At 38.8% G+C, this 22,898-nt stretch overlaps 1 protein-coding gene across 1 annotated transcript; it reads right to left on the bottom strand.

Annotated features, from left to right (window-relative positions):
• Window positions 1–4,037: 4,037 nt before the first annotated feature.
• LOC121654630 (zinc finger MYM-type protein 1-like) lies at window positions 4,038–6,722 on the bottom strand. Its single transcript, XM_042008847.1, has 2 exons — window positions 6,479–6,722; window positions 4,038–6,190 (listed from the first exon to the last, which is right to left on the bottom strand). The coding sequence occupies exons 1-2, from the start codon at window positions 6,720–6,722 to the stop codon at window positions 4,038–4,040; spliced, it is 2,397 nt and encodes a 798-aa protein (XP_041864781.1).
• Between the last annotated feature and the right edge of the window lie 16,176 nt (window positions 6,723–22,898).

Below are 22,898 nucleotides of genomic sequence, written 5' to 3'. Positions count from 1 at the left end.
ACAAATCTCTGGAAGCTCACGAACATTTCAGGAATGGCTGGGTGCAGGATCTGTTCACATTTCTACCACAGGACTGCACAACACAGTCTCACTGCAAAGGTAAGCTCACCTGCTGTTAAGTTATGACTGGTGGTTAGGGTTACTTTACTTGTTTTGTCTGATTTTCTTTACTTATTTAATATTATTTCCACCCTGCTGTCCAAAGCCTCTTTTCCAGGTGGGAAATTGAAGAAAATCTAACATTGTGTCATACTTTTCTATCTTTTTTGTCGTGTGACTTAGTATGGCACTCTTTCACACAACAAAAGACTAATTTTTTCAAAGATTATAACGCAGGCAAAGACGATGCACAGTTATTTACAACAAATATGCAATCAACATGGCGATCGACCAATAATTCACTGCGGATATCCTGAGCGTTACGTCACCTGACAAAGGCTGATTGTTTGATTGATCAGACATTGAGGTGGAAGTTAACGTGGAAAAGAATGAAGTGGAAAGCTGTCACTTCCGCATTTCCTCTGATAAGAGGCTGAACGGATAGTTTTAATAAACAGTTGACTGAGGCGGTGAGAAAGTACGAAAATGTAAACAACACGCGACATTTAAAGACACGGACACCGCAGCATACACCACTGCCCTGCCATAGACAAAATTTCTCGTTATATATTAAATAACCCGTTTAATTGTTCATTGTACATAAAAACATGGACATCCACCCTGAAGTAACCCCCGCCACGAGTATGAAATGACCGGACCAATACAAACTTTTTTTTATTCTTGGGGCCTTCAGAACACAAACAAAGTTCTTGCTTTTTGCGGAGTATATAAGCTTCAGGAACTTTTATCTGATGCCAACTTAAAGTGTTATATTTCTCTTCCTGTTTTGGTCTTCCTGCTACATGTTGAAAGTAAGGTTAGGAAAACATAATGGATTATTTAAAAAATAAAAACAGCAAAAGAACTAAATTTCTCATGGAAATCTTTGCAGATTTGTTGCTATAACCATACATGTTGCTACTGTCCATTAGCATGTCCTTCATGAGTGATACTTAGGAGATTTCCTCATCACACAAAAGAAACAACGCTCCTGAATAAGCAGCATTAACAAGTTGAGAGTAAGAACAGGTAACACTGGTGCTTCAACCAGCTTTCTTTTAGCTGCCTGCTGACACTTGGGGGCAGAGTTAATAAAATATGTGGAGGACCTATAATACAGGCTAGATCTTGTTCATATGTGTGTTGTTGTAATAAAAGAGACATATTCTGTTCATTTTCTCACTAGCTGGCACAGTTCATTGAGGTCTTAATGAAATGTTGGTGACATTCTTTATTCAAAATGGCACAGATAGACACTAAAACTTCCTTCTTATACACTTCTTTTCAAGCAGTTCATTTGGGAAGGTGTGGAATAACCTATGGCTCCACTTCCTTCCTTTCTTTCTCAGCATTCACCTTTTCTAAGAGCTTTAGAAGTCAGTAGTCCCTAGAGGACATTGTCATGGTGTGAGAGCCTTCAGTAAATATCCTGAGAGCTCAGATCACAGACCAAACTGGCAGTTTTATTCCCAGAAACCCACATTTTTCTAGTCTGTAGTTCAACCATGGACAGCTGGTCTACCAATCCCTTTTAGTCTCATTGAGAGTCATGTGTTGAACTGGCTCAAGCTGTTAAAAAAAGGCACTGCAGAACGTAACGTGCATCATAATTCCTCCATAACATATCAGTTTTATAAATGCTGCACTTTCTTGTTGCTCTACTTTTCAGTCCATCAATCAGTTTTTGGATGAGATTGGTTTGCAGACGTAAGTAAGTAAGTAAGTTAAAGAGGAAAAACTCCAACATAACCTTTCCAGGCACATTTTTTAGTTGTTCCTGGGGATCACAAAGTTGTTCCCAGGACAGAAGGAATATATAATACTTCCAGGGATCCAGGATTTCCCCCGGAGTCTTGTCCCTGTTGGGAGTACTGGAAAAACCTTAAAAGGGAAGCCATTTGGAGGATGCTAATTCTATTCTACCTCAGTTCACTCCCTTTTATGTGGAAAAATGGTGGCTCTACTGTCATTTCCCACGAATAAATGCATATCTCAGTCTGCTTCAATTGAACCAAATACAGGAAGCGGACTATAAACAAAGGGCATTGTTGGTATACACAGCCAAAACATATGAACATGTAGGACAATACCCTGTTCTGGCCGAGAGAAATGTTGCGCAGTCAGACGTGGAAGAACGTGAACAGAAGTCTCCTTGCATTAACCAATAGATAAGTAAGTTTTCTCCTTGGTTCCGTACCTTAACCTCTAGAAATTCTTGATGCAGTGCAACCTCTAGTGAGGATGGGAATATGTCATTTAAAAGGTCCAAGTTGTTTGAGAAAGTGCAGAATGAAAGCAAACTTGGACCAACTGAATGTTGCAACAACAATCGAACAATCTAGTCTCCAATTGTACCGAGTCTGGTGGACTACTTGGTGTGAATACAGCCTAAATCTTGGGGTTGTCCAATAGGTTGGTGGTTTGATTCCCACTCCCCCCAGTCATCTGTTGTTGTGTCCTTGGGCGAGACACTTCACCTTCCTTGCCACCAGTGTTGGCATCGCTAGTGTATAACTGTGGATATGAATATTTGGTGGTGGTTGGAGAGGCCGTAGGCACGGATTGGCTCAGCAGTGGCGCCTCCAGAAATTTTTCATAGGGGTGGCCAGATGGGGGCCACTTAAAATCTTGGGGTGGCAAACCAAAATATAAGCAATAGTTTCAAGATTTTTATTCTTGTGATGGCTGCATCTACAGCCACACAGGAGTGGTAATCTGCAGTAGACAGTACTACACACACATTTATATATTTCATATTAGATTTAATTTATAGAGCTTTATATGGTTGGACAGTTTAATTTCATAAATGACAGCACATGTATTCTAGAACTGGTGCACATTCTGGATTGTATTGTGGTGTTACAGTTTATATTCTTTTGAGTCGTTTCAGTGGCTCCAGTCCTTTGGCATGGAAACCAGCAGGTGACCACGGGGTAGAGCCAACTAATTGGACCAGATCACACACCAGCATCAGGATGGGGGGAAATTGGATAAAAAAACCCACTTTTTTTTATACTTTAAATCTGTGCCTGATTGTCCTTCACTGCTCAGTCCATCACAATTCTTCTGTTGTAGTTAACTGGAAGTGGAAAACTGTCAGAAAGACCTAAAGGTTGTATTTGGAACGGAATAAACAAAGCCATGACTAGCATAACACGGCCGGTAGGTTGCCAGCTAGCAGCAAGTCAGCTTACCAGACCAGGAGAAAAGTAGCCATTTCTGCGTGTATTTTGATGCTATGGAAAGTTTTCATGGTGGTCCATCTAGTGTAGCTTCACCTAAATCCATTTTTGCTCTTTTCCGGTCACTCCTCTTCTGAGGCAGATGATGATATCTCCAGGGCTCGGAAGCTGCTTTACTTCACGATGCGACAACCACAACGGCTGCCTGTATTTGCTTGGATATATAAATGGAATGTCTTTTGTCGAGCCCACAAAAATTTTATTAACATTTATTTCAAGCTAAATATATTTTTTCAAGGAAATTATTATTTTTTTTTAATATAGCTTTTAAGATAAATCTTCCATATTCAACCTTTAAGGAAATGCCTACTGATATACTTTGGTTATTGTGTTATAATTAATGTTAATGATCTAATGTGCACAGACTGTTAACATTTTGAGTTGCACAACAATTCTGTTTTATTTTGCAATTTGGCACAAGTTATACATTTATTGCAAACGAAACAGTTACTGATAAAAAGCAAACACAGGCAGATACAAATAAAAGCAAGTACAAAATAAATTGTATCTTTGATTTATGTAACAGAAATTTCCCAACAGGGATCAAGAGTCTGATTCTGATTAACAGGCTGTACAGTATGAAAAAGAAACATTAATATCTTTCCTCAATATAAAACAAGAATAATTATTACTCTTACAAAAGGTCTTCTTAAGTCCAGACAGGGATTAATAGTCTCTGATTCAGATTATCAGACTTCAGAACAGTTTTATTCGCCTGTTGCTATGTGTTTTGGCAAACACATCCACAAAGTCATCAAGATTTATGGCTTTAGCCCTTCTTGATTCTACACTCAGCACACCTAAGTTGCTCAAACGCTCATCAGTCATGGTGCTTCTCAAGGCAGTTTTAATTAACTTTAGCATAGAAAAACTGCGCTCACAGGATGCAGTGCTCACAGGTAGTGCAAGTGCAATTTTGCACAGTTTAAACATTTGGTGAAAGACCTCCTTATATGACTCCAGAAAGACAGTGAGCTCTATTAATGCCTTTGGTGTTTCATGACCACTACTTTGTTTCCTCTCAAGAATGCGCTTAAGTTGGGGGATCTCATATTGTAGATCGTCAGTACTGCAGTTGTATTGTGAGGCAAATGGGAACACTACATCTTTCTCACAAAATGTGGCGCTGCATGGATTCAAGGCCTGTATCCCTTTCATTATGACACAGTTTTCTTTTGAAAATCTTCTCTTCACCTCAGAGAGAAGCACATCAATAATAGGAATGAATGAACCTGTATGGAAGGACTCCTTCTCTGTGTTCACTTGTCTTTGAACTATTGGCGTGAACAAGTAATGCCCTTCAAGCAAAGAGCTTGGTCTGACCTGACGGCCTGAAGGTGTGGCACTGATGTTGCATTGCTCAGTAAGCGTTAAAGTTTTGTCCCAGATGTCATTAAAGAGAGAGCCCTCTCTGTAACTCTCCAAAGTGTCAACAAGAGAGTCAACAAGTGTGACAGCTGTGCCCAAATCAAGCTGTGGTGACTGTAAAATATCTGACAGATATTTTATCTCACCAAGAACACTGGTGAATGTCATAAGGAGGCTAACAAACTTCAGATCTATTTGGGCTAATAAACCTCTTGCCTCTACAGCTCTGTCACCATTTTTCTCTTCTGATATTTCTTTTAGTAGTCGTATGATGGCTGGCAGTCTGTCTCTCACCATCTTACAAGCATTAAACCTACATGCCCACCGTGTCTCTATCAGTCTTTGTAACTCTCTTGGGGGCCCCTGAAACATCTCCGTCTGTACCTCAAGCCATCTTTGGTGTACATATGACCCTGACAAAAAGACATATAGTTTTTGCAAAAGTGAAAAGAAGCAGCTGGCTTCAGGGATGCATTTCACACTATCAACTAATACTAAGTTTAAACAATGTGCATTGCAGTGCACATAAAAAGCTAATGGGGCCTCTGATTTCATGCGAGCTTGCACACCTGTATTTTTTCCACTCATGACTGAGGCGCCATCATATGCTTGCCCTACAAGGTGGTTTTTGTAGTCAAGACCATGCTTCTGCAAAATTTGAATTATTTTCTGAGAAAGTGCTGCAGCATCGAGGCGCTGTGCTGACTCAAAAGCAAGGAAGCTTTCGCATACTGACCCATTGTAATAGTATCTTATTACAAATGACATTTGTTCTTTTTTGCTTAGGTCTTTAGTTTCATCGACCAAAATACTGAAAGCCTCACTCTGGGCAGCTTCTTTAGTTATTGAAGTGCGGACCATTTCAGCTAGACAATCAATTATTTCATTTTGTGTTTCATGCCCAAGATATGTTGCATTTCTTTGACTTGTCATTTTTTTTTTGACTGTAGGATTGTGTTTGGCCAGCAGTTCCATAATAGAGAGAAAATTTCCTTTATTCTCACCTTCTGATTCTTTATGTGCTCTCTGAGCAATGTTCTGCGTTGCTGTGAGGAGAAGGGTTTCTCCAACAACTTTAATGTACTCTCTATTTTCCTTCACTAATTTATTGTATTCTGCGTTTAAGGAGGCTGAGAGAGAGGATGTGCTTGCAGTGGATTTATCATATTCTGCCCATGCTAACATTGCACTGGTGTGCGCTTCAGATTTGGCATGAACTAAAAATCCCCCATCTTTAAAGGTTGCCTTTTTCCAATTTTTGAATCCCTCTTCAGATGTAAATACAGAATCACCTGAGCCGGGGAGACTGAAGTGTCGGCAAGCATAACAGTAGGCAGAGTCTTTACTCTGAGAGTATTCCAGCCATTTATGTGTGTTGTACCAGTCTTTGGAGAAGCATCGTCTTCTGTCCCCTTGATAGGTACGAGGGAAGATTTTTAGTTGTGGCTGCTTGGGTTGCTCTGCTCTTGACTGGGAGATATCTATAATGAAACAAGAGGAAAATAAGTTACTCTGACATAACAACAACAACAACAACAATTATAATAATAATAATCCCCTCTGCATGAAATCAGGTGTAGCTGTAATATTGGCTAGTAGGTATTTCTATTGAGATTAATAAACCCCCACTATATATTAACATAAATCAAAGCTTTAATTGATCATGCCATGATTTGTAATTCAATGTAAACATACTAAACAAAACATACATTTTGGAAAATGTTACTAAGCTAGTCATCAATTTATTAGGGCCACGTGGTCAACATCACCTGTTGGTCCAGGAACAGGCTGAACACCTGCTTTTGCTGAGTCCTGCACTTCTGTGACCAATGGTGCTGCCTGTCCCTCGTCAGCTGCTGTCTGGCATTTTCCCTCAACATTGTGTTCAGTTATTAATGCTGGCTGTGTATCCTTGTCATGCTGCTCTGTCTGTTCCTCTCCTTCATCCTCCTCCTCCTCCTTCTCCTCCTCCTCCCTTTCTTCCTCACTAAGCCTCTGTTGCTCCCCTGCCATCTCTTTCTCTCCTCTTGCTGTAATTTTCTTCTTAAAATAAGAAGAGATGTCTGTGGACTTTCTCATACATAAGCAGCAACAGCAAACGACGTTAGCTTAGCTAGCTCACTCTCAACATGTCAAACACATCAAAAAAGCTGCTGCAACAGTCACTTGTCACTTGAAAAGCACGTGTCACGACACAGATTTCTCCTTTTCTTTTACAAAAGAAAAGTTGGACTTATTTACTTACCGTTGGCCTTCTTCGTCTTCTCTCTTAACTCCTTCTAATAGTGGCCGGCGGGCACGCGCTGAGCTGTTGCTGACGGAGTGCACAGGCAGCGGCAGCGACGGGGGGGGGGGGGGTGACGCGAGAGGCGAGGTGAGCGGGAAAGAGGGTCAGCTGTTCTGTGCGATCAAATAATCTGGCTATCCTGATGGTGTTACAATGTATATTGACCAGTGGGGTGGCCAGGGGGGTGGCCGGGGAGGGGGCAGGGGTGGCCACGGCCCCCCCTGGCCACCCCCTGGTGGCGCCATTGTGCCTCAGGGCAGCTATGGCTACATATGTAGCTTACCATCACCAAGTACGAGTCAGAAGTGAATGAATAATGGATACAATGTAAAAGCGCTTTGGGTGCCTTGAAAAGTGCTATATAAAAATCTAATCCATTAAATGACAAACTTTGCCTTTTGGCTCAGCTTGCTACTGACGAAGCATCAATCCTTTTGTCCATTTCCAGCTCCAGTTTCCTGTCACTGGTTAACAACACTCCAAGCTACTTGAACTCCTCCACTTGAGGCAGAAACTCATTTCTCACCAGGAGGGAGTACCCCCTCTCTCTCTATTCTATATCTATTCTTTTCTACTCTATATCTATCTCTCTCTACCCACCTTCTCTGAGAACCAAGGTCTTGGATTTAAAACAGCTGATTTTCATCTCAGCACCTTCACATGTAAATCAATCCAGTGCAAGTCTAACGTGTTGCCTTGAAAAGGCCACCAGAACCATATCATCTGCATTTAGATGTTGAGGATCCTAGGCAAGATATCCTTCTCATCCTTATTACACCTTGAGATCCTCTTAATGAAGACAAACAGAAATGACTGCCACTCCTCTATTACCCTTTTTCCACCAGGCTGGTTCCAGTGCTGGTTTGGAGCCAGAGCAGACTGATTTAGCCCATTTTGTTGGCTTTCCACTGCTTAAGCACTGGTTCCTGGCTCCCAAAACTGGTTCCTAATAGGCACCAACTCTTTGCTGGGCCAGAACGAAGAACTGCTCAGTGGTTGGGGCTGTGTTACCTGGCCAACAGAAAAGCCTTGAAACACTGAAGCCATGGATTATAAAAACAAAGAAAGTTGGTCCAAAGAGGACACCCAGTGTTTCCTGGTCATTGTTGTCGTCCTCTGAAATTCAGCATAAACTGGAAGGGGCCAATAGGACAAAGCTTGTTTTCTGACACCTACAGATGGATATGTCTGCAGCAGGTTATGAAAGAACAATCAATCAGCTAGTAAATAATTTAAAAGCTGAAAAAGATTTAAGGAACCATTAAATGTTTGCATAATGGCAGTTACCAGTGGTGTATTAAAGCAACACTATGTAAGTTTACAACCTTATAACTCAGTGCTTCTGACTTGTTTTGATGGTGCATGGCCATTCATTGGACACATTTCAGAAGTCATCGTTGCTCCAGAAATGTAGCAATGATCATTCAGAGTCCTGAGGCTGAGAAAGTGCACTTCACAACTGGATTTCAATACACTGGTAGTATCGAATGCATGCCATGGCAAATTCAGCAGAGAAATGCAAAAGGATATTATTTAAGGAAGTAATGAAGAGAAAGAGAGCAAAGGACATGATTAGAATCAACACTGGACATTAACATTGGACTGGCTTTTACAGGTTGGAGAGAGCTCAGAGAGGAAATGGGATGCCAGACGGATATCAAATTAGCCTTCTGTAGAGTGTGCCACAGTATGAAAATTTCAGTAGTGGTGCTTTAATGGTGCATTCCATGAAAATGGAAGCCAAAATTTCCAATTTCCAACTGCTTAAAAAAATTTCAAACAAAATAAACAAACAAAGAAAATAAATAAATAAAAAGTCAACAGACTTTCTCCAAATATAACACACAAACAAAGCATTGGTGGAGCATTATTAGCTCATTCATTTACTCAGCTGATCAGAGTAAACTGAGGATGGGCCTGTCCAAAAAACAGTCACACACTCTAATATTTAGTTGGACCACCTTTAGCTTTGATTACGGCAGCATTCACTGTGGCATCATTTCAACAAGCTTCTACAGTGTCATAACATTTATTTCCACCCAGATCTTGTAGTGATGATGGGAGAGTGGGAACTCAGAACTGTTCATGTTCATGAGTCCCATGAATCACAAATGATGGAATAACCAGGTCATTCAGTATATTCAGCTGACCTCATTCTTTGGGCACATAATGTTGCTGAACCGCCTGTAGACTTGACCAACTGCAGCAACCCCAGATCATAGCACTGCTTCAACAGGCTTGTACTGTAGGCACTAGGCATGACGACTGCATTACTTCATCCTCCTTTTTTCTTACCCTGATGTTCCCATAAATCTGGACCCATCAGACCGCATGATCTTCTTCTATTGCTCCTGTGTTCAATCTGTATGTTTAGTAGAACATTTAAGCATTACCCTTAATGATTTTATTAAGGCTACACAGCTGTTTATCCCTAATCCCTTGGGTTCCCCTGCGTATTGTGTGGAAATACTTTGCTTTCACTATTGAACTAAGTTGTAAGTTTTACTGTTGTTCCCCAATATCCTTCCGGTTTATATGTGTTGGACTGTTTGTAACCCAATTTTAGCAGTTTCAGTAATCTTATTAGATATTGTCTTTGTTTGATGCCAATAATCTTAAACTTCTTAAACAGACTAACATGTTTTCCTCGACCACAGAATGTGTCTGTTGACAGAAACACAAGCACGAAAAGAGGCTGGCTTACTTTTTGCAGGGCTATGTAACTTTACTCTGCAAACCTGAGCAGCTCACTGAAAGACTCATTTTCTGATATTGGGGTTGATGGCCTGTTGGTTTATTGAAGGGATCAAATGCAATCTTATAGCTGCAGGCCTTGGTGGTGGTTAAATTCCCACAATCTTTCACTCTTTGGGAGCTGAGAGCTATGCAAACATCCATAGACTTGAGACTATAAAATGGATATTAAACCTGAAGAGACAGTAACACTCCATGTGTATGTGTGTGTGTATCTGTGCAAAAAATGTAATGCCAACATCTTAAACTTTTCTGTATCGTTTTATTACCTTTTTTTTTTTTAAAATCATCACAGTGTCTGGATGTCTGCACGCATTACTGCTAAAACACATTCATCATTTAATATTTAATTTTTTTAACTCCTGAAATGGCCTTAATTGAAATGCAGTAAGTGATCTGGCACAAGAGCGACCGGCCTATTAGATATAGCTCTCTGTCAGTCGGGGTTAGCCAGCAATGCTTTATTGCTTTGCTAAAACCCAAACACTAAAACAACTGCCAGACACTGCTCTGGTCAAGGAAACCATTTCATCACTTGACAGCAACCATATAGCAAAAGGAATTATGAGAGAAGCCGGCAGTGGAGGGGGGTAGTGGGGGACACTGGGATAACTGCTGGGGAAGGTGGTGTAATTTTCATAATGGAGGGGACACAGAACGAGCAGGAGTAGGGTCAAGTCTTTCTGCTGCATTAAAAATGCAATAAGGAAAACAAAAACAGGTTGCTATTACTAAATGTTGTATTTGAAACTGAAATTGAAATTTTTACTACTCTTACAATTCCATTCAAACAGCAACTCATTAAAAATGACAGAAAATAATCATTGTACACAAATAAAGTTCTGTTTTCATTTAGGCTGATGCTCCATCAGGCAGATCATAAATGCTACTTTAGGTTGTTGTGGGATTCAGGACAAGATTTTATTCCTCAAGTGGGTGAAAAAACACTCAGGGCTTTATGTTATTGTGGTTCACTTACCAATTTAGCAAATAGCCTTGTTTTAGAGCTATTTATATGCTCTGTTCACTCACATGTTGAAAAGAATAAAAAAGACCAGAACTCATTGGGTTTTTTTCCAGCGGTTTTTCTGCGTTAGTCAATCATGTTGTAATCATACAGGATGCTTAGTTACAGGGAAAACACTTATTTTCTTAGTTTGGGGCAGATATTATGCTTAACAGTAATAAAATATGTTGTGCCTATGTCCAGGTACATGATGTATTCAGTGTATCACAAAACACACACACATGCATAGAGAGACATTAATAGTCAGTTTTACTTATTTAAAAAAATAAATTAATTATTCTATAAATATAATCAGTATAAGAATACACAGCACACACCAACACAAAGGCACGAACCCCTTATCGCCACACCCTTACCAGAAAGACACTGGCAGAAGGTTGCACCAGACTGAAAGAGAAAAATTACTTGATAGTGGCTAATTATTATTAACACTAAATTGAAATGATGCACCTTCCTTCCACAACAAGCGTGCAAGTCATCAGCAGACTTAAATGCATGTTCGCCAGATGGGGGATATCACCAGAATTGGTCAGTGACAATGCCATGCAATTTGTTTCAGCAGAGTTCAAAGACTTTAGCAGAGTATGGTTTTGCACACAAAACCTCCAGCCCTCATTACCGCCAAGCAAATGAAGCTGCAGAGAGAGTCCAAACTGCAAACGAGGATTCTACAGCAGCCTGATCCATCCAGAGCTTTGATGAACTACCGTGCAACTACCGTGCAACACCAGTCGTGGCCACTGGAGCCCAGCATGGCTGATGTTGGGATGACAAATTTGCACAATAGTTCCTATGCTTGAAGAGAAGTTGAATACTGACCCCAGCAGCCATGACCTGGTTCAGCTGAAAGACTAAAGAGCCAAACAAGCATACAGACATTTTACAACAGCAGACACTCAACTCGTCAACTACGAGGAGCCACAGTCCTTCTTAATCGAGACAGAAGTCTGTGCTGTGCTGCGGCATAACAAGAGACATCTTCAAGATGTTCCCGATAAAACAAACAATTTCCCAGGTGACCAGACAGATCTACAAGAGAAGAGTCTCGTACAGTCTGTGAACAACCCTTCTTTAACACCAGCTGTCATGGAGGCTGACTCAGTCTTAGCCCAGTCACTCACAGGCCGTACCAGGGACTCCTTTGTAGGATTCTCCTTCTTCACAGAGACTGACCAAGCTGAACTCTAGAGCACTGGTTTTCAAACTTTTTGAGCCATGACCCCAAAGATAAGATTCATTGGTGTTCGCGACCCCAGTCCCCATGCGACGACTTAGTGATTAATTGAGACAGATATCAAATGGGTCATCTTGCAGCATCCTCTAAATGTAAGGCTGGAAAACTGACAGAATCTTCATAAATAATGAGGATAAAGTGGTTTTTGGTGGTTCTCCTCAGTGACAAGACACCTACATGCCCCCAAATCCACTTCTATTACATTGATAGTGTCAAATTCAGATTTTTAACGTGGTACGTGTAGTAAATTTGTTGTTTATTGTGTTAAAAACTTAATGTGCTAATTTCAAATATTTATCTCTTTATTAATGGTTTAATTTTTACAGCCCTGGTAAAAACAAATGCCAAGGTTATTCAATAAATGTAGACTATGTATTTTTTTTTTTATTATCTGGCGACCCCCTAAAATTATCTTGCGACCCTGATGGGGTCCCATCCCCCAATTGGAATAGAAATGCTCTAGAGGATGGGAGGTCAAGCTACCCCTTAGGTATAAAGAGACATAGTTGAATAATGGACTGTAGCAGGTGATGTCCAGCGATTACTGTTGATATTAGAGATTTTGTTCATTTAAACTCATTTAATGCTACCCTGTTGGAGCTAAGTTTCACCATTCAAATCTACTTGTGTAGAAATTTTGAGTTTGAGTTCAAACAGTAAGTAACTTTAATGGACTTAAATTCAGATTACAAATGTTCCCTGATTTTATAACATTACATAGGGTCAAGCCAACTAAACTTTGTGTTTCTATATTCTCTGCTAACTCCAAAAAAGGGAGATGTTATGTGTACTGTTCAATGTAGAGACTATAATGAGCAGATGATGTGCAACAGGTTTATACTAGGACGCCTCCTGCCAAGCGCTAGCTGCCACATGATGTTATGTCTGTTCTTTGACTGACATTAATAAAGCGTTGTATACACAAAGTCAGAGTGTTGTGACATCCTGGGTGGGGAAAAGTTTTGTGACATAAGCCTGGGCTTATTAAGTTTGTGGGAGTATCAGAGAGCCAGAACAAAAGATGTTGGCACATTCCTGGAAGTAGTGATGGTGAGCCACAATGATGCACGGCTGGTCTCCCGTCTTGGCCCTGACGGCAGTGAACAGTGGGATCTGTATACTTTTCTTTACCACATATCAGCTAAGACAAATTTATTTAACACCCATTAATGTATCTGCTCTAAAAGACCTGACATACAAATATGAAAATTATAAACAACATTATTATTGACATAACCAGTGGTAAATCAGTGGGTGAGACTCAGTGATTCCCAGTGGTCTATATTTGCAGGAATCATTAAAAGCCCCTGTACATGAGCACAATTTATCAACCTCCCTTGATTTATTTCCAGAGGGAAACATTTAGTAAGACTCTGATGTGTGAAGAGGTGGAAAGGAAGCAGAGATAAATAAATCTATAATAACCCAAAGCAGTTGTTGGCCAACTCTATTGAAAAAATGATAGTGTAGCCAGTTAGATCTCTGTGCTTTAATGAAGCTCTGTCTTCTGTTTTCTAGGGCTTTGCACCACTGAGGGATAGGGATGATGTATAGTTCATGGAATGACATGAAAAACTAATGGAGCACCCCTTAAAAAAAAAAAAAACTCATTTAGACCCAATCAACTATTCTGGATGGTCAGGGTCATGCTTTGAGTCATTTACGACATGAACATGTTGAATTTTCTTATCTCAGCTGAGTTAACTGCTTTGATGTTACTTGTACAAATTTGACAGAATTAGACTGCCAGGCACTGAGGTCTGACAAACACTTTCACATATGAGTTTATATATTCACTATTTATTTAGATTTTTTCTGGGATTTTATCACAGAGTGAAGCTTTAGGGTTTTGAGTTTGAAAGTTTCAAATAAGCTCATACTGTCAAAACATTAATATGGTTCAAGTCCTGGATTAAGTAAAGCACTTCACATTGCTTGTGTTTATGATAGTAGACTATATAATTAACCTCTTCCCGCTGTACAGTGTGCAGCATGTGACACATGCAGTACAGAAGATGTTTGCACACAAGGAAGCAGTATGTGGCATCCCAAACTCACAGGAAGAAACTCAGCTAAAAGACTACCAAGCTCTGGCATCCAAACAAAACATAGTTCAAATTCCAAGCAATTATATGGGCGTGTAACAAATACACGAGACCAGCACTGTCTACTTTAAAGCTTCTGCTGATTTCTCCAAATAAAGCAAACCACAAGTGCCATATGAAAGCAAACTCAGCTGATAATGAAGCTGTCTGTCTCATCACTGTGTGACAAAACCTTGTGAGCTAGCAGCTGCAGAGTAGCAAACAAAAGAATTGCAAAGTCACAAAGCAGGTCTTACGTTAGCTGTTGTGCGGTCAAAATTCTCATGTCGAGCTACGTTTTAACTGCCTGAATCTGACTGACTCACAAACAAATGACTGATGTCTGAGCAATGGAGTCACAGAGTGAAAAACAATAGGCGGCAAGATGGAACAGACCAAGTGGATTCATTAGGAATGAGAGTGTAACTTGTCTTATATGTTAACTCTTGTTTTTCTCATCTTTTCAACAGAAGAGAATAAGAGTATGGAAAGAGACAACATTAAGTAGGTGAGATCTACCAATATTTTTCTTACTTGAAACTTGGTTATGAAGTCATCAGAGTAAGTGATATGGTATACACCACACATAGGACGAATATTGGGGTACCTCTTTTCAGTGTTTTAAGATAATTTGACCTCTTTGTTTAAGAAGAAAATATACTTTTTCAACACATTTAACTAACAACTAAGGCAGTAGTTCACACTTTCAAAACTTAATATGAAATATATCAGGAACTAACAGTGTGCTGTGTAATACTTGTAAAAAATGGAAGAGTAAGTGAAATGACGGGTTGATTTGAGCATGCAATTTACCAAGAATTCAACATTTCGTCTTCGACCCCATTCTCTCACTTGTTCAAATGTTTCTATTATTTGCTTGACAAAAATAAGACAAGTAAAAGGAAAGCTATTAGCAGTTTAGCCTGACAAAAGAAATCTGGATTGACACTTGTTGACTGGGTCGCATACAGTGTTGTTTTTGTCAATGATGATGATGACGAATTTATTTTGTTGACGAACCTTTTTTTCATGATGATAACAAGATGGTGACGAGCTAAAAATGGCTCTCTGATGACAAAAACATGACGAGACGTTTGTGAGATATTCAGACGAAAATGTTGAAGGGCTGAATGTCCGACATTAAAAATGCACAACATTTCTGCTTATTGTGAGTGCAAACTGTAAGTCAGCAATGCTGCTGCACCTTGGCCACGCCCACCACCAGACGAGCAGCATGCACACAGACAGGCATTTCATTAATTTATAGATGAATCATGGCAGCAGTGTGGACAAAGGGGTTTGGTGGAAGTCATAAAACCATACATGGACATATTTTAACTTTAATCCATCATAATGTCACTGGCAGACTAAGTCAAGTTGAACATGTGTTCCTCATCCTTTGCTCATATTTTGGGCATGTGTATGTTCAGGGTGGAGTATTGCACTTTAGAAAATTCTCAGAAATAAAGCCACAGTTACCAAAGTAAGGATGTTGTTGCTCTTTGCTTTTTTGGAGTAATTGATTCCACAGTTAGCACTTTATCTGTACAATGCCTAACCCTAAGTAGATCACAAAGTATTTGCTGTTGGTTGGGAAACCCAAGTCTAAAACCATTCCTTTTAATTTTCTAATTATTGATGAAAATAACCAAACAAGCTCAAAATGTGTTGCTATATGTTGAACTTACAGAGCTGCTATTTTCTTGTGTGACATTTTTGTATGATGAAGTAGGGCATTAATTCATGTAAAAAAGATGAAATACAGAAATAAAAGGTTTCTGCCCAACAGCAGTTAAGTACAGCACGGCAGCATTGCATCCCAACGTCTCGGCTAAAGCTATCAGTCTGGTAAAAGATCTGGTTATTATGCAAAGTATTAAGGTTAACTTGTTTTTCGAATTGCAATACTTCTTATAACCTCTCAACCTTATCTACTTTTTAATACGTATTATTGACCAACATTAATTTGTTAAAATACTAATACTTTTTTTTAAAAAATTGGACTAAAACTAGACTAAAACCTTTTTAGTTTTCGTCGACTAAAATTAGACTAAAACTATCAAACTTAGAAATGACTAAAATGTAACTAAAACTAATAAGCATTTTCGTTCTGAAGACTAAAACTAAGACTAAAACTGAGATGCCTGCAATACTGGTCGCATATAAAGACAAAATGTCCAGGACACAGTGTCACTTCATACTGGCAGCAGACATCTAATCTAAAAGCACAACCAGCTTTCAGTTCGGAACCTGTTGTTATGGCCTTGTGACAGCATGTGTGCATTAGGGCTGTGCAGAATGAACCAAATATCGATATTATCAATACCAAGGCTAGTATCGGTATCGATCAAAACCAGCATGATGAGATAGATATTTTTCTTGCAGTGCTTTGAGGGCAAAAGCCAAAGAATGTGAATGAGAGCCAACCAATACTAGCTTTTACTTTTGTTTAGACCATTTGCACCGTTGACTTAATTTTCCCGAACAATTATTTGTGATAAAAGGGAATAACAGAATTAATTTATTATTTTGTTACAGTGCTGATGTTATTTTATATGGATTACAAATACAAAAAAAGATTCAATCTGTTTTGTTAGCTTCTGCCATTTATAAAATAAGTTTTATTTGACAGTAATCTTTATACTGTATCAGAATCAGAATCAGAAATACTTTATTAATCCCTTGCAGGGAAATTCATGAATTTTGATTATGATAATAATATTGACTGATAATTAAAGGCAAACTCATAAAATGATTGTGAAATTTTAAGCAAAAAAATAGCAAGCAAATACTTGCCCTGCCTTTACCTGGAATCAGATCAATACCAAAATTTGCAGTATTGCTCAGCCCTAGTGTGCATAGCAACCACACAAACAGCATGTAAGTCTTGTGTCTAAGGGCTGACCTTTAGAAACACTGCCATTTTTCTTATGGTGCCTCTACATTACCCAGTACTGTACGATATGACTCAGTCCATCTTTCCCCTACTTTGCTTTCAACTACAGACGCACCATCTCATGGTGGGCAGGATCAGCTGTTTGCAGTGTGTTTATTACATTACATGACTCAGTAGATACTTTTTTTGTAAAAAAAAAAAGTGAGGAGTATAGTGGAATACGGAGTAGTTATACTGAATAAGCTTGTTTAAATATCTACTGGCAGTGATAAAAACAACTGAGTGCTGCAGAGCTTAGTTCTGCTTAGTTCTGTCAGAGAGGGGGAAAAAAATCTGCTAAAAAAAATAAAATCAGTAAAATTGCTCATGGTTTTATATTTTCATTAGTCTTGCTCACAGTATGTGATCTATGTGCTCAGATATCCATAATTCATGTTGTAAACTTTCCAACTGACTTCCAAACAAAAATCAGGGAAGTGTGTCACTGTCTTCATCCAGCGGTAGAGATTTGTCTAAAGGATATGACGCTTACCAATCAGAGCTCTGAACTGTTTAGACACCACCTTAACCTCCTGACTACCAGTAGTATAAATTTGTCCTCTGTGGAGGACATTTGTAAAGCTGAATATCTCCATCCCCCTTTCACGCTATTAAACCCACTCATTTTGTTCTCTAAAAAGGACATCGAGGGCTTTTGAATGGTACCACATTTATAGGGGTGGGGCTTTGGGAACATCCTGTTTTTCCTCAAGGAAAATGGCATTCATTACCACAATCACATTTCATAAGAAGAGGAAAAGTAAGTGCATAACTTCTTTTTGTGCAAATGTAGTCCTGAAGTATTATTGTAATATGTCTTTATGATATCTCTTGAGAACACATTAAACCATTTTCTAAATGAATATAACAACATTTTACCACAACATTTAAGAGTTTGAGAATTGTCTTCTGTAGTGGACATTTGTAGCTATTTCCTGAATTTTGTTCTGTATTTTTCAATTAAGAAGAACGAGTTTCATTGTCAGAGTTTTCTCATTACCCTTCAGTCGGGGAAATTAAAAAAAATATTGATTAAACAAATTTTTTTTTTCTGGTAGTCAGGAGGATATGTTATAGACTCTGCATACTTGGAACCACAGCTGACATAAAACTAAAAAAGCAGAGGTAGTATTAGTCCAATACAATGGAAAACAAACTATGAGATGCAGTACCATGTAACGGAAAATTGGCCCATGATTCAACAAAGGCATGCTGTGTTTTTGACAGGCCGTCAGAGTATAAAAAGGCACCATGCTGTAATACAATTACATTTTATTTGTTCCTGAAATTATAGAGAACAATTAGTTAAAAACATCTATAAATATTCAGATTAAAATCTAAAGTGTTTGTGAGAGACCATTGTCTGTTCCATCAAGATCAAATTATCAACAGCAGCACATTTCCAACAACTCATGTTGCCTAAAATAATTTACAAACTAAAATGCAGCTAAAGCAAATAAAATACCCAACTATTATATAATAAAACTATTTATAACAGTAATAAAACAACATTTATAAACCATTTGAAATAAATGCTCAGGCCAACTTGTGCTAATGGGAAATAGTACACAAGACAAGAAAAAGATAAAACTATAGTAATGCTACAGTCACTGTGCAGTCTTGCCAGGAGCTGGCTGAGTGAAAGGGTGCTGTCCATTAAGAAATACTGCCAAAAAAAAAAAAAAGAAAGGCAAAAACAAAACAAACTTTTTCAAACCACACACCTGTGAATCCTCTCCATGAGCTTCTCTCTCTGAGACACATTTAAGGGATTGAAACATCCTTCATGATGGTGAAGGAAGATTGGTTTCCCTGCCACAGCCAGAAGATAGAGAGGCGAGGACGGGAGGAAGCATAAATTAGCAAGATGGAAAGCATCATTAGGATTCATGCTCAGTGGACCGCAGATGTCTGTATCACTTTTCACAACAATCCATCCCATAGTTGCTGGGCTATTTCAGTCTGCACCAAAGTGCTGGAACTACTAGCTGACATTACTATCCAAACAGCCATGCTTTTACTATGGCTAAAACCTAAATGACGTTCCAGTTCACACACTTTTCAATACCCACAGTAAGACAGCATTATACATGTACTGTGTGTAGCTGCTGGAAGATTTATGTATTTGGTCCTGTTATGGTCAATAGTGACCATAGTTCAGGGATATTTCATCTCTGCTATGGATTTCTGCTATGGTCTATAACAGTGATATCCATAGCATCTGGATATCACTTTGACATTTGAATCGTGCCATATGCAAGGTTGTCACAATGGTAGTTTCTCTTGGCTTGCTTAATTTAATTGGTCCATCCTTGATTACTTTCCCTACTACCTCTTCCACCTACCAGTGATGTAGGAAGAAATGGTGAGGTGTAAAAACTGGGAGACAGGAGTTAAGGTAGCTGGCATTTTACATGCTTGCTTCATTGTTGTCATTTTAAAGTGAGGTCATTTAAATAATACATGTGGCCTTGTTGCTCCTTTATTCATGTATCTTTTTAAGCCTTCAGCTGCTTTTTTGATAAATGTGCAGTTTATCAAAATAAAGATTTTTGTCTGTCCACGGACACCATTTGTATGTTAAATACAAGATTGAAAAAATCCTATTATTTTGTTGTCTGACCTCTATTATCTGAAGTCAACTGAATGCAGCCTTTTAGTTCAATCAGGTGTCAAAAATACTTAAGCAAACGATGCACATGTGCATCCTCTCTAACTCATTGGTGGAGCCTTTTATCTCCATTACATTAATTTAAGGATTTCTGTCATCCCTCAACATGGCTTTGCTGATATTAATATCTGGATCACAGGCAGGAGGATGGAGGAGAGCGACAACAAGGTGGAGCAAAGATAAAAGAAATGAAGAATATGGCCAAATAGTTTCCTAACCCACAAGAATATAACTGGCAGTGATGATTAGATATGTTGGATTTTTAAGTGGTAATGAAAGGAGCTGTGGTGTTAGTATTAGTATCTCCTTTAGCTTAAGAAACACTGGACCATCCTTAATGACAAGGCAGGGAATAATATTGTCCTACAATTCTTAGCAGCTGCAACACTGATGCTCATTTTGCTTCATAAAGTCATTCCACAAACATTCATAAATATCTAAGTGTTTTTAAAGTGTATCAAAGTGTTTTTTTTGTTGCTATAAAACAAGGATTAAAGGTGGCGTCTAAGCAGAAGTCAACTGAGCAATAATAAGAGAAAATACCTGTGTAACATGCAGCTAGACATTGTTTTGATGTTTAAGATTCATACCTACATTTTTTCCTCCTTTAAAGTGTGATGTTAGAAATCTTATCTTTTTGTGAGCAGGGAACAACACAATCACCACATTGTGTAATGTTACAAACTTACAGGAGTGAGCAGGGTGTAGTCAGACAAGGCCAGGCGCTATAAGGTGCTAAGACAGAATCTGGGAAAACTATTCTCAAAAAGCCACTGTAGAAAATCCAATTAGCCCCAGGAACTTTTTATTTACTTGGTATTTTAAAAAAACTTTGTCACATTTCTGCCGATATTATCCAGGTGTTACGTAGCACCAAATCCCACCTGAGTTTTGTTACCCCTTTGTGTAGGAATGTGAATTATGGGCACGCATCATCCGGTTCTTTGCTTTCTTTATTTTTATTGATAATAGGAATGTCAGTCTCCACTGCCCCCAGACTCTGGACCGCTCTTCCTGCTAGGATTAGATCTGCTGACAGTGTAGCTTTAAGTTTTAGTTTAAGACACATTTATTTAAAATTAATTATGGTTAAACCAATGTTGCTGATGTACAAACTTTTATAGATGTTTTATTGTTTTAATTTGTAATAAAGTTATGCTGTGTTTTTATGTTTTTCTTTTTGTTTGTTTTTTATTCTATTTTTATGGAGGACCCGCACCATGCCCAGGAGGACCAGGCCCTTCCAGACAACCACCCGGCGTGAGCCAGCACCCACCCCAATGTTCCAGCTGCACACCCGGCAACCAGGGCACCATCAAATTTGAGGGGCAGTGACCACATTGGGAAGAACATAAATTAAGCAACATTGTGAAATGTGAATATGATGTTCAAACCAGAATCTTATTGTAAGGCAATGTAATATGTGGAGAAAAACTGGAAACATAAGTTAATTAACCTGTGGTGTTAATTACTAATGTTAAAAGAAAGCTGAAAGGGATTCCTGAATCTTAAGCTAAAAGAAAAGAGTCTCATCTGTTTAGGTTGGAAGCTTAACTAAAAAGCTAATTCTACATTAAAGTAACTTTGTCAGACAACCAACCATTGCTTAGTAGACAAGCAGAGAAATCCAGGTGGGACTCGGTTACATTCGGAATTGGATCGACCCACTTATGACCGTCGTGGTGACCCTCCGGTGGACATAAGAAAGCCTGGACATCCTGGCGGGCTTTCAAAAGGGCCAGAAGATTCGTCACTTGTGGTGATTCACAGGTTTGGGTCTTGAAGGTTCTGTCTGCTTATTCGGTCTCGTCCGGAGACGTGGTGGATCGGTGGTGTCACAAGATGGTAAATAATGATTTTTTTGCAATGGATTGTAAAAGAATAAAAAAAAAAGAAAAAAAAAAGTCCAGCTTTGATGAGCCAAAAAGGGAAACTTTGTAAAAACTGGTGCTGAAGCTTGAAAAGCCTGATTTAACCAGTTATCCAAATCAGCATCAAAAAGGGAAAAACATAAACTAAAACGGAGTTTTAACAAAAACAAAAGGGGAGAAATTGTCCAGGCTTAAAAGGCACGAGCAGGCAGATCTCCTCCATCTATCATGCATGCTAAGGAGGTAGACTCAACTTAGTCCAGGGTAATGCAGCTTACATCACAGCAAAAACATAATTCTTCCACCTCATCTTTCTCTCCATCCCTCTGATACCTCAGTTCTTCTGCATCTCTCCTGTAACTGTTATGTAACTGTACTGTGATTGTACTGTGACTGAATCCTTTGTTCTAAGTTTGGAAGTTTTAGTGTGGTATACACCCACACGGAAGTGTGTCTGACTATTTCAACTAAAGGCGCTCCTTGGGCTTGGGGGTCAGGTTGAATAATTACGTGGACTTGGCTCAGTGTTAAACCTTCTAAACACATTTGGAAAAGTAAAACATTTGTGAATATATCTGTATACTCCAAGATACTGAAGTCTTAAAATGAGGCATTGTTAAGAAAAAACATACATTGACACATTGTAAAGGACAGTAATCATCATTCAAACACAGATTAAAATAAACAAATGTCAAAAAGGGTTAAACAAGAGTGTTGAGTACAATTTACAGATCATGGATTGATCAAGACTTGTTGATTAAACCTTGTACCAATGATGATGATCATCTGTGCATCTAAATACATCCATATGTAATTTGACTTAATCACATCATATGATCATCACTGTACATCATTGTACATTGTACATCAATGAACATACCTAACCATTTTCTTAGACAAAGGAAGTCCTTTTCCGTTGGAGCACAGAAAACCTTTAGAAGTTCTGGAATGTTAAAATAAACAAAGTTCTGGTAGATTTCTCTGGATGGTGCCTTTGTCCCAGCTGAGATTAGTCCTGTGGGGGTGAGCTTATTAGCTTGAGAAGAAAACATGTTTTTAAAGGTAGAGGAAAGTTCCAGGTCATAAGTTTGGACCTCTATCTGGAATCCATTTGTTAGGCACATCGTGACAGATTTGTGGGTGCACAGAAGATTAATTCAAAACCTTCCTTCCTAAAATAATGGCTCAAGTAATTTTTTACAAAAATAATTTCTTTGCCTAAATCATCTTTTTGTGATGCTGGCCACCTCTGATAATGTCACCACTATCCTCAGATGAACAGTTCATAATCTGATCTATTCATCTGAGAATGTTGGTGACATTATC

The sequence above is a fragment of the Melanotaenia boesemani genome, chromosome 15 (assembly GCF_017639745.1).
Source record: "Melanotaenia boesemani isolate fMelBoe1 chromosome 15, fMelBoe1.pri, whole genome shotgun sequence".
In the NCBI taxonomy this organism is placed as follows: domain Eukaryota; kingdom Metazoa; phylum Chordata; class Actinopteri; order Atheriniformes; family Melanotaeniidae; genus Melanotaenia; species Melanotaenia boesemani.
The sequence above is the reverse complement of the archived record's forward strand: the minus strand, read 5'-3'. Positions and strand labels throughout refer to the sequence as shown.